General features: G+C 35.1%; 1 protein-coding gene across 1 annotated transcript in view; it reads left to right on the top strand.

Moving 5' to 3' along the window:
• The window catches only part of LOC134530526 (NBAS subunit of NRZ tethering complex-like), a 91,223-nt gene that overhangs the window by 59,329 nt on the left and 19,248 nt on the right, over positions 1–12,646 (top strand). The window contains exons 28-31 of the mRNA XM_063365422.1: positions 288–544; positions 2,844–3,061; positions 7,138–7,334; positions 9,025–9,225. Of these exons, the coding sequence (XP_063221492.1) occupies positions 288–544; positions 2,844–3,061; positions 7,138–7,334; positions 9,025–9,225 (873 nt within the window). The remainder of the gene's footprint in view (positions 1–287; positions 545–2,843; positions 3,062–7,137; positions 7,335–9,024; positions 9,226–12,646) is intronic.

The following is a 12,646-nucleotide window of genomic DNA, read 5'->3' as shown; positions in this document are numbered from 1 at the left end:
TCCTGCATCTCTCATCTGTCACACCTGTGCATAATTCCAGGAAGCCCTGTACTAAAGTGGCATAAGTGATGCAGTTTACAGGCAGAGCTTGTAGTTTTTCGACTAAGCCTTTCCCAATGGCAAGATAACAAGTTTGCAATCATAATGCGACCTCCCTTTTTTAGTTTCCACAGTTTTGGTAGAAATTGTAGCATTATATTCAGGTGAATACGGTATAGGAAATGTTTTCCAGTGTTCAGGTGTAGAAAGTTGATCACGCAGGGTTGATATTTGTTTATCCTCTGCAGGTGGGTGAAGGGCAGTCGGGACTCTGTCTCGGACTCGTACGACCAGGACCAACCCTTCGTGCTGCAGGGCGTGCCCGAGTTCTACGGCTCCTTGTACGAGCTGTACCACGCCAGCAGGCTGAGCGTCAGGTACGACTCGTTCTCGGTGCCGAGCGTCGGCGACCGAGTACTGCTGCTGTGTCAGGACTTGCTGCGGATCACCTTGCTAGAGGAGAACGCGCGCAACTCGGGCAAGCAGCACGCCGAAACCACGGATGGTGAGTCGGGTCAGCGTTTTGAAAAGCCCCTTCGTTTTCGTTGCGATCTCTTATTGTAACACCAAAAATTCAGGACGGTTCAAACATTATGGTTAAAATAATTAATAAAACTAATTTACTTGACCTATAAAATTGTGTTGGAAAATAAAATATAGAACGAATGTTAAGACTTGACTACAGCGAAACCCCTTATTTATGTTACCGTTATTTACGTTTTCCTGTTATTTACGTTTTCCCGTTATTTGCACTATATTCTTCAGGTCCCGTTTAGTTCCCATTAAGTCTAATACAATACTTTCACGCGAATTACGTCTCAAAAATCGAATCCATCCCGCTGTTTATGTCACGTAACAACCAGAAAATACCGTGGGTTCTTTAAGTGTAGATAAGATTTGCTAGTAGGCCTTAAAACATCGTGAAAAACGTAACGTTTATAGTCGGCAATGAACATTTAAATCGCAAAATATACATATTTTATAACATGAAAAGTTGATTTTATTTCTAAACATGTAATAATTTAAGCCTAGGCGTGTAAAAGTCCGAGTAATTATAGCAGGAGACAATCTAAAATGCACGAGGGAAAAACGTAAACTCACGAATGTATAAAAGTGGCTGCTTGTAAGTTCTGATACTGTATTTATGTCACAACTTAGCCGAAATACTGGTACGAGACATAAGCTTCACAAGATAAAATTAGCGGAGTCTTGGTAACTGTTTTATACGTATTTTATAATTTCGGAAGTATTGTACAGTTGACGCATATTTTTTAAACTAACCATTTATTTCTGGGGATCGTAAATAATTAATTATTATAGTAAATAATTAATTATTGGTATCAAGACATCACGATGAACGTAAACATGAACATGTCAGGGCAGCGAGAAAACTGGTGCGTATACCAATAAACTGGTATTAGAACTGGACAAAACTGGTACACGGGAGGTGGAGCTTATATTTTTTTCCACTAATCTCGCATCTATTGGCTGGCTGCTGATGGAAGGTCATGAGTCTGGGTGCATGCACAGCTCAGTCGGCGGCTACGCAGCTTCGTTACAGCAGCTGACCGAGTACAATGACCTTTCTCCGCGTACGGCGCGCTATTGAAGGTAAATTTCCATCAATTTGCGGCTTTTTATCTTTTTTTTTTTTTTTAATTTTTTACTGTGACGCAATGTGTAGGTAGCCCGTATTTGCTATAAACACTGCAGGTTGCAACTGTATTTATAATTTGGAGAGGCAAAAAATCTTGAACAGCCAAAAAGCAAGCAGAAGAAAATTTCAGATTTTTTTGTTAGGAAGTAATCAGGAAAAACATTTAGGCTTTCATTCTTTTTTTTATTTTTGTCAAATATGGTAAATTAATAATTGATTAAATACTAAAGTATAATTTGTTGTTAGTGTGTTTGTACCTGCATTATAGTATGCGCTATTAAACAAAAGGAAAAAAATACTAAGTAAGGTAAGTTGTACTCCTTTTTATACTTTTCCCTTTATTTACACTTTCCCGCATTTTACACTTTTTTACATTGTCCCCATGAAAAGTGCAAATAAGGGGTTTTGCTGTATGTATATTGTTTGTAGAAATTACAGAACAGTACTGTTTGTTTAGACTAGTTTTGGACGATTGGCGATGTTGTGTAATATAGTTGCGAACTTGAGTACCAAGGCATAGTGCATAGTAGTGTTGTTATAAGTTTTAGAGGCATATCTGGTGGGAACAGAGAGCTATGTGGTTGGTTGTGTGGTCATTTTGTGTTTGGATGAAAATTATTGTTTCACTTGGAATTGGTTTTTGTAACATTGTTCATGCAGCTACACATCTTTAGAATGTTACGTTTATGAAAAAAAAATGACACAAGAAGTTACTACGTGTACTTATTAATGTGGCCATTATCATTTACAATTAATTCATAATTTTGACTGGCAGTTGTTTCCTATACTATTTTAATTTCATTCTTTGTTTAGTGAAAAGTTATTATTGCAGCACTTGGTTTCATTTCATTATAAATAGAAGAATCAATTTTTTTTTTTTAAAAAAAAAAAAATAAAAGATCAAGAACTGAACAATTCTCCTTTCTATTGTTAATTAAACTACCAAGTTTACTCTTCTTAAAGCAGGGAGCATGTGGCAGTTTTTTTTTTAATAGGTTATATTGCTATTTGATTTAGTACCTGCTTTTTGTTTTTATAATTATATTTTAATGTTGTATCAGTGCACTAGTGGTTTTTTTTACAGTATGTTTTTTTAAAATGTCATGTTTTAAGTTATTCCTGACCAAGTACTCTTTGGTTGCTTCAGTACTGCTTCAACTGGCCGAGCACATTTTGCCAGAAGACAACGCCCTGGGCCTATCCCACCTGATGGCACTCGACAAGCCACAGCTGGCGGATCGCTGCTTCCGTAATCTGCCCGTTTCCATCATTTCAGCACAGCTGGCGTGCTACTTCTTCGCCCTGAGGGTGTGCAACACTTTGGATGAATTCGAGGGAGACATGTTCTTGTATTCTCCCTCTGAGGTAGGTATGTGATTCATTCCCAATGGGATTTTCGGTTTTACTTAAAGTGAGAGGAAATGCTATGTTGTAAAGGTTTAAGGCCCTCCTTAATTAATGTTTTCTTTCTGTTAGGTATCCAACCAAATCAAGATGAGCTTAATTTTAGCATGCTTAAATTAATATTAGAGAAGAAAATAATTTTATACAATTTTGGATTGGTTTATACTTTAGGGAATTTTGTTGGATGAAACAAAGGGTTTTAATTTTGAGATATACCCAATTAATATAATTTAACTAGTCATTCACACACAAAGTATAATGTACTTTTATAAATTTTAACTTTTACAACATAATCTTGTGTTTAGAAATGTATTTTACTATTAATCATACATTTTTTATTCTTTGACATCTAAATACAGTACTCAGAATGACAACTAAATCTGAAATAACTCCGCTTGGGTCAGTTCTTGGAACTCTACTATATCTCATTAGCCTGCAACTGATAAATTATTTTAGTGTTTGTTTAGACACCGGAGTTCACCATCAACAAATATATGCAAAATACTAAATTAAAACTCATCTAAATCCCATGATTTTGTGTTCTTTTGAAATTCCTATTTTTATTGTTATTAAAACAGAAAATGAACGTGAGATTGTTTCTGTTTACTTACATTCAAATTTACAATAGATTTAATAATAACGCAAGCTATTGTGGTCATGGCAAATGAAAGATCCATAGAAAGATCAACACAATCTTGAACGTAAAAGCAGTGTATATTGTACAAAAAATTTGTTATGCACAAAGAATAAAACTTAATTTTAGTTTTAACTTAATATGTATGTAAATAATATTTTTAACAAATTTCTTTTAAACAAAAAAATATTTATGTAAAAGTATCAAAAATGTAACGAGAAATCAGCTGAAAGACGAAAGACTGAAGAAATTAAAACTAAAATGTTTATGAATAATGTAGTTGGCCAGGCTGCTTTGGATTATTTTTGTCATCGTGGTGTCGTAATTGCTCATTGATGTGGTAGTGAAAGAAATTATGTTTAAGTGGAGAGAAAAGTTAGGTTATTTTTGTATCTATGAAATAAAGTTATTAAATTGAAGTGGTTTGCACTGTTTTCCCCACAAGTACAAACACCTAACTTTGGTTGGTACAGGGTTATGGATAAGTGTAGGTGATTACGGTTGTGATCTAACTTTCAAGTAAATAATTTACGTGTTTTGTATATTAGAGCCAGGTGAGTTGCATAACATTGTGAGCTTACTGGCCAGAAATTCCTGCAATTGGGGCAAGAGTCACAGGTTTTATGTGAATCTAGTTCACATTCAAATTATCGACATTCATTATGACATACCATTTTAAATATTATAGGATTCCTTATATGGTACGATTCCCTCCACACAAGTTGAGAATTGACGATCCCGATTCCAGGTAGAATTGTTAGAATTGAAACACCAAAAGAATTGATATGCCCATCCCTAGATAAAAGTTATCATAAACACTATAAAATATGAGCTCAGCATTTTAAACAAAAAACAAGTATCCAATCAAAATTTTTTTCACTCAGTCTTGAACATTAATGGAAAAATTGTGTAGACGATAGAAAACACGTATGTTTGTTGAGCTTTTTAAACTTGAAATAGAAAAAAAAAATTATATTTGTATTACCAAGCATACCATTAGCAGGGAAAAATTAATAAAAGTCTACAAAGATAAACTATAACAGAATACACAGGCACTCCTTTGTTATGAATATAAAAGAAGTAAAATGATAGTTGCTATGCCATGGTGTATAATTTTTTGACAGCCATGGCCCATGGTCGATTTATCGCGATGCGAGGCAGTAACAGTAGTAGTAGTAGGAACTGGTCGGTTTTCGGAGCAAATGTAAACAAAGCAACAAGTGGTTGCTCCAGATCCACAGGTGGGCGTGTCCTGGAGGCATGGCGGTGCAACCGGTGGTTGCTCCGCAGGTGGTTATTGTTCTTTAAATACTACATGATATGCAAGTCACGTGGCGGGGAGGCATCTGCTTGTGACGTCATGGTCGGTGGTGGCCATCTTGGTTCATGTTTACAAAACTAGGTGGCGCTGCTGTGAAGCAGTGGTGTTATTTTCAAGAATAAAAATGTACTGCGGCAGCAGCACCCCGAACCTGGGGTCGCAAATCGGCAGACAAAGATGTTAACCACTAGACCAGTGTCGGTTGGGATGTAAACATATAAATAATAAATATATATTGTAGTCATCAGCATCAAATTTAAATAGCATAGTTTAAATTCAGTGGATGCCATTAAACATGTTGTCTGCTAGGGATTTTAAATACCAGAGACACCAATTTTTTTTTATAGTGTTAGTTGCTGGAACAAAATTCAAACACCCAAGAGTTTTAATACTAAAGGCACCTTGAATTAGCGTGGTGCATCTAAAGACTTGTGATGCATAGGGCACATACTTAAACATCTTGGCTGGAGGTAGTGCCCACGGATATGTATTGAACATTTTCTTTTGTTTTTATACATTTATAGTGTTTGATACACTTTAATGTTTATTAAATATGTTGGCTGTGTATAAGCTATCACTATAACAGTGCTATAGGCATACTTGTTCTTTTCATTTTAGTAATAGCTTTATAAGTATGCTTATTTTGCTATAGTGCTAGCTTACAGGCATAATTATTTATTTCTGTGTGGTATTCAGTAACCGTTTTTTATTGCATTATTGTTGCACTGTTTATTGTAAAATAAAGTTTAAAAAGTAGGTAGGTTATGTGATTTTTATGTGTTTAGGTAAAGTTATTCATAAAAACGAAACCTATTTAATGGAAAGTACTTTTATTTAAAAAGTAGAGTATACAAACGCATGCCAAAACTTTTTAAATTAATAAGTCAGGCAACTAAAACATATATTTTTCAACTTTAAATATAAAATTGAAAACTGTGACCCGAACATGAGCTGAACTAATGCATAACTATTGTCGTAGTACATAATAACCATGAAAGAGTGCGGGCTAACTAATTAATTTATGCGGCAAGAGACAGAGCGCACGCATTGCATGCAGTCGGCGAGCTATCAATATTGATATTGACTAGATGCACGCACTCTATAAGGGCATCAATGTAAACAAACATGAATGATGCCAACTAATGCTGGCTACATTTTTATAAGCTGTACACAGCGACGACAAAGACGAACAAATAAAGGTTATAACAATTGAGAAGTTTTTAAAAGAAAATTTACACATCAGGCAGCTTCATATTTCTGTTAATTAAACAAGTAAGCTGTAATATCCGAACATGTGATAAATTTCAACTTAAAAATCATTGTTTGATGTGGGAAAAGAAGTTTATGGGCATCATCTAACATGGAAAAAAATTACTCATATCTTACTGAGTAAATAAAAGGACCAAAACATTTGACGATATGAGACGGGAAATTGTATGTATTTCCTGTTATAACTTATACTTTTAGCTGTTCCCTGATTATTATTATTATGATTATTATTATTATATAAAAATGTCTTTAAAATTATTTACTATACAAACTTTATTGTATACATGTTCGATATTATTTATTCTTGTTATGTTGTACTGTTTTTTGATTGTCATTATATTTATTTTTCAACCATATTTTTATATTTTGCATTCAATTATATATATTTTTTATTTGTTCTCTTTTGTGTTGGTCTCTGCAGGTATATGGCACTTTCCCCCTTGCGAGTGTTGGCCAATTGCGGTGGTGCATACCTGTCGAGTATGCTCCTTAGGAAGTGCTTGCCTGCTCTTGGTACCGTCAATTGGTGGGGGGGGGGGGGGGGGGAGTACATGTGTTTACAGTGACCATTGTGTCCTTGCCAGTGTATGTCGTGCCCGCCGTTGAAGCCCTCTTGGCTATTGGTGGGCATGTGACAAATCTTATAAAAAAAAATATATGACAGATTACGACAGCTACAAAAAATGTATTGCCTTGTCGCACATTTTCCAAAGGTCAACCTAATAGTATGAGTATTGTCCCATTTAATGCCTTCAGGACCAAAATAAAACACATGAATGTTCAGATCAGGTGTAACGCATTGCAGTTTTGTAGGTGGTGGAGTACGCATTGGGCCTGGCGTCGGAAGAACCGTGTCCCGACGAGTGTCTCCGCCTGCTGCTGGAGTACCGGAACCTGCTAGCAGACCACGCCCAGGGCTGCCAACTGCGGGCCCTTGACTGCGGCGTGGACCTGCAGCGGTTCTCGGACGACGACCAGTACCGTCAGGACACCATCCTGGGTCTTGCCATGTGTGTGTGTGCGACACTGCTCTCGTGCGCTGTTCAGCTATCTCATGTTGTTTAAATAAGTTTATAAGATTTAGATTTGTTACGACATTCATCGCTGCATGGATCTTTGAACAAATAAAGTCATGGAAAAATTATAAGCTACCGTTAACATGTTTGAGGTTTGTTTAAACAAAATTTTTCATTCGTCTGTTTTTCTGAAATTTTGAATGAAATGGATGGGATGTGTTGAAAGATCTTTGGTGGTATGAAAGTATGTAAATAATAATGTACAGTACATACTTTCCTTGTGAAATTTTAAATAATTTTATTTGGATGTGTTTTATTTAGCAAACAAGGAAAATACTGAGGTGGTCTTGATTTTAAATAAAAATTTTATCTTGTATTTTATGTTTAAACTTGAAGTAAATGCATTTAATGAAACCTTCTATTAGTTTTTTGGGTGCCATTTGAGGTTTTTTTAAAATTAAATGTTTTTTTTTTTTATAAAGGGCTAAGTACCTTCTTGTGGTAAAGTGTAGACTATTGCAGCTTATTGAAACTAAATAAGAAATTAACAAAATGTATTGGCTTATAGAAACATTACCAAGTTGTTGGCAGAAGGGGGCTTGAAATATTACTAGTGATATTTACCTGTGAACATTGTAGAGTCGTCTCTTCCAGGAAATAAGTCAAATAGTAACTAAGTAAAGGGTTGGTTAAGTTAAGTAAGCTACATTAATAAAATGTCACTTTCTTAAAATGGTTATTTACTTATTATTATTATTTATTATTAATAGCTTACTAACCTAGCCAACCTTGTCATTTAGTTACTATTCACCTCCATTTCCAGAAGCCAATAATCAACAACCTTCAAGTAAAAACAAACATTATTTTTAAACCCCTTCAGCCAAAAAAAAAATTTGTATTACTTAAGCCTGTACATGAAAAAATCTGTTTCATTAATTTATCTCAATTTCCATAAGCCTGTACTTTCAACATTTACCTCTATTATTTTACTTTGTATAATTAAATTACAGCGATACCTAATTTGAACTTAGATTTTGAATATTACATGATTTTACAGGATTTTTAAATGCTTATAACAGGTTTGGGATATAGATCTAGGCCAGCTGTAACAGAATAAAAAAATCTGGTTATACCATGTGAGGCTTAAGAAACAAGTATTTTGGTATTTTAGTAAATGCAGTACTATTGTAGGGGTACACTTAACTCCATTAAGTTTCTCAAGGGACTTGCATATTTTGAGTAAATAAATAGGATTTTTTTTCCTTCAAAGTGCAATACATAGGTGTGTTCATAGTATTTATATTTGAACTTAACAGGAAAACACATGAGCCAGGAACTTCTTAAACAGTTTGGTATGGCTGTATCTATGATTGGTTCTATACAAATTACTCATTGGTCTGGATTAATAAAAGAAAAATTAGTTCTGGAAAGAATTTAATGTATACTCAAAATTGAACTGTTTTCAAAAGCTTAATTTTTCACTAAAACATTAGGTTAGGAATTAAAAGAAATATATTAAGTTTTTATGTTATATTATTATTTTATATTTTTATTTATAATGAAACGTGATCATTCAATTTATTAGTATTTTGTACCTAGTAAATATTAAGGTAGGTATTTTTTTTAAATGTAATCGTAGCTGCCCCTGAAAATAGCAAATTTAAGTTTGGCAATGTTGGCGCAGGACAGAAGATGATGAAAGGTTTCTCCTCGCAATGAGACTGGGCTCTCGCTACGGCGTCCCGCCAGCCCACATTGCGACATGCCATGCGTCAGTGCTCCTCACGAGCGGTGGGACCATACCTCTGCCTGACTTGATGTCTAGGCTGACCAACGAGAAACTTGTTGAGCTGCTGAAGATGGAACCGCAGCATGTTTGCAACAGGTTCAGCATCATTCACATTTTCGCTTCTGCAACTGCTCTGAAGCTTACTGGTCAAAACGTTTTGCTGGGTTTTATTTTTATCATACGTATTTTTAATTTGGCCAGTTATTTGATACAGTGCTCAAGACACTATATGATGGACCAAAAATACCAGATTTGATTTCTCTCTGGATACGTGATTTTTTCAAATAAAAAAATACCTCCATCATCCTGCCGATTCTTTTGTAGCCATGTTCATCTATTTACCTACAGTAATGTTATGAAAATATTTTTTGAACATTTGCATTAGAGATTCAGTACTCACAATATTTTCATGTTAGTACCTAATCAGTAGGGACACGATTAATGTGAGTGGCGATAAAACCTAAATAACATTGAAAGGCTTGTCAAAACACTGCGTAACACCAAAATACAAGTAAATATACTATATACCACCCAAAATGCAAGTTATATCATTAACTTAAGTATCATTTAACGAAAACTTAATTTAAATTATTTTAAAAAAATCTTTTAATGTTTGAAATTTAAGGAAGGCCATTATTTCAGGACAAGAAATTGTACCAAAGTGAATGGATCAGAAAAATTAATTTAATTAGTTTTATTTTTCATCTCTTATTGAAACTTTTTTAAACCATAAATACTTGCTACTTTATTTTCATTGTTCTGAATGTCTTTTTTTTAGACCAATTTAGTAAAGATTATTTTACAGTAAAACTGCATCTTATAATTTTTATTACTATTTTGGTGGAGTAAGTATTAAAAAAGAGATTTTATAAAAATTAAAACTATAACACAGAAATCATTTTTTTTTTAAAAAATAAATTGGATTAAAAATAAAACCTAATGAAAAATTGGGGTCAGTGCTGAATTAATCTTACACAGTATTTGGATCACTTGAATTTTAAGACTGAAAGGACATTATTTACCATGTAATGTATTTGTATCAATTATTTTGTTGTGCTTTCGAGCTGGATTTATTGTTAGACTAGCTGTGTCTGCATGGAATTTAGTGTAATCTTGCACCACTTAATAAATCTAAATATTGTAAGCTAACAGTAGAGACAGTTGTATTATTTTTATTATGTTCAGAAATGATAAACTGCCCACCTCTTTTTCAATATTTGGTATAATAGGTAACCACGTAACATTTGGACGAATAAGCTTCTACTTTCAACCTCAATAAACAACTAAAACACTTCAAAAACAACAAAACATTTACTTCAAAGAATCTCTTTATACACTACATTGGCTGTTCTTCTGTTTTTAGCTAGTTTGAACTGGTTTTCTGCATTACTGACCTGCGAGCATGCCACAAATAGTTGGCTGTGGGAAAAACAATCAGATCTTAAGTTGATGCCAGCAGCCTTAAGGGTCTGACCCTGAGACTAGTTAATAGTCATAGCGAAGCAAACGGCTACTGGAAATTGTGTGCGCTTTAACTGGAATTGGATAAAAGTCTCAGGCGCGAAACAATGTTTGGCATTCACGATCAGCGCTCAGTCTAGATTCCCCTTTGGTGAAACTCTCAGAGGTGCGAGACAATGCATGGTGCTCACGATCAGCTCTCAGTTGAGATTCCCTTTCTTTGATACTTTCTTGAGATCTAATCGTTCTCATTCTTTTCGCTGCTCTAGTATTAGAGGCCAGATTAGACCTTTATCAAGTCATTTTTTTACAAATCTGAAAATAAAATGTGAAAAGGTATAAATAGTAGTAAGATATGTAACATGATAAAATATCAATAAAAAAATAGGGACCTTAAAACCAACACCAGAATTTTATTCTGCAATGAAGATAATAAGAAATTTTCTGAAGACTTACTCCAAGTAGGTAATGGTGGATTTCAAACTGTTAACGCCAAGTTTAATCTCAATAATCCATTTGTTTTGGTGCAAACTGTGGAGGAATTGATTGAAAAGATATATCCCAATATTAGTAATATAACCACTAAGAGACAAATTGGTTTTAAGAAAGAGCTATACAGTAGAACCTCGTTAATCGGTGATGCGCTTATTCGGGAATCAAATAATCCGGGACAATTTAAAAGTGCAGAAAAAAAAAGAAGTAAAAATTGTCAGCGCTTAAAATTTACGTCACGCGGGCTGGCGGCCGGCAAACACTGTAAGCCATCGCGTGGGCCGCCAAACTCTGCAACGCTGTTTGTACCGACCGTTTGTGTCGCCCCCCTTTCAGCTGTCACATTTGTCACTCTTTAAACTTGAGGGGGATGTCCTGACTTCTGCTTCCCGTCTCCCATTTGTTCGAATGTTGTTTCACGTGCTGCTGAGTTACTTTCCGCCCGCCAATGCACGGCAGGCGCCTGGCGAGTGACGTGTCTGGCTGGCATTCAGCTGGACGAAGGGGGGGGGGGGGGGGGGGGGGGGGGGGGTTGGAGGGTGGGCCTACCCAAAATTTATGTGTACAAGGTCAGAATGATCTTATCTTTCTCTCTTCTGCTGTTGTAAATGACCGTGAACTAATGGCTAGGCAGTGTCGTATTTATTAAAGCCGAGACACTAATTCGAAGACGGCCCTTACCGTGAACGGATTATCCGGGTAAATTTTTTTTTTACAGGATTTCAATTATCTGGGCATCGGCGGGTCCCAATTAACACAAATAATGGGGAGTTTACTATTTTTATCCATCTGCTGCCATGGTGCAGTAAGCCTCGGGAGATGTTACGTCACATGACCTTGGCCTTAACCCAGCTGCACACCGGTGTCTGAGAAGCTTGACAATACCTTCCGGGCTTTTAATCGCTAGTCCGTGAAATTCGGTAATCCGTGATTATCTCGGTCCCGACCATCACATATTAACAAGGTTCTACTGTACTATCAAATGCATACAGCAATTGTAACCAATGGCGAACATTCAAATGTACATGTAATACTCAAAGATAGACAACACGCAATGAGTTCACTCGCTTCGAAAGTCAGTTTACAATAGGAAAACTCAGCTAAAAATTAAACTCCTGCTCCCAGTCAATATACATGTATACAACAATATATTTAACAATCATCGTCATAGATAAAACTAATCCGTTTAGTGGGTTTGTTTTTTCCTTTTGTAGTTGTGATAACCGCCGTTGAAGGGTTAGTAGTAGAAAAAAAAGTAATGGTTTGGTGGCCGTATAGAAATTACACTCACAACTTGTATGTATACCAGACGACTTTTTCCGACTTCAATAATATAAAAAATATATGGAAAAGTGGAATTAGTAGTAAGATAAGTAACATGACAAAGTATTGCTCAAAGAAAAATATAGGGAACAATACAAACTGAAAAAGTAATACAATTACAATATTATTAAGATAGAAACCAACAATGGTAAATATAAAATAAAAAAAATCAATATTTTTAAGGAATTACCTGAATCACAGGTCCTTTTTTTCTTTACTCCAGGCATCATTTCAGTAGACT

Source organism: Bacillus rossius, chromosome 3 (assembly GCF_032445375.1).
Source record: "Bacillus rossius redtenbacheri isolate Brsri chromosome 3, Brsri_v3, whole genome shotgun sequence".
Taxonomy (NCBI): Eukaryota; Metazoa; Arthropoda; class Insecta; order Phasmatodea; family Bacillidae; genus Bacillus; species Bacillus rossius.
The sequence above is the reverse complement of the archived record's forward strand: the minus strand, read 5'-3'. Positions and strand labels throughout refer to the sequence as shown.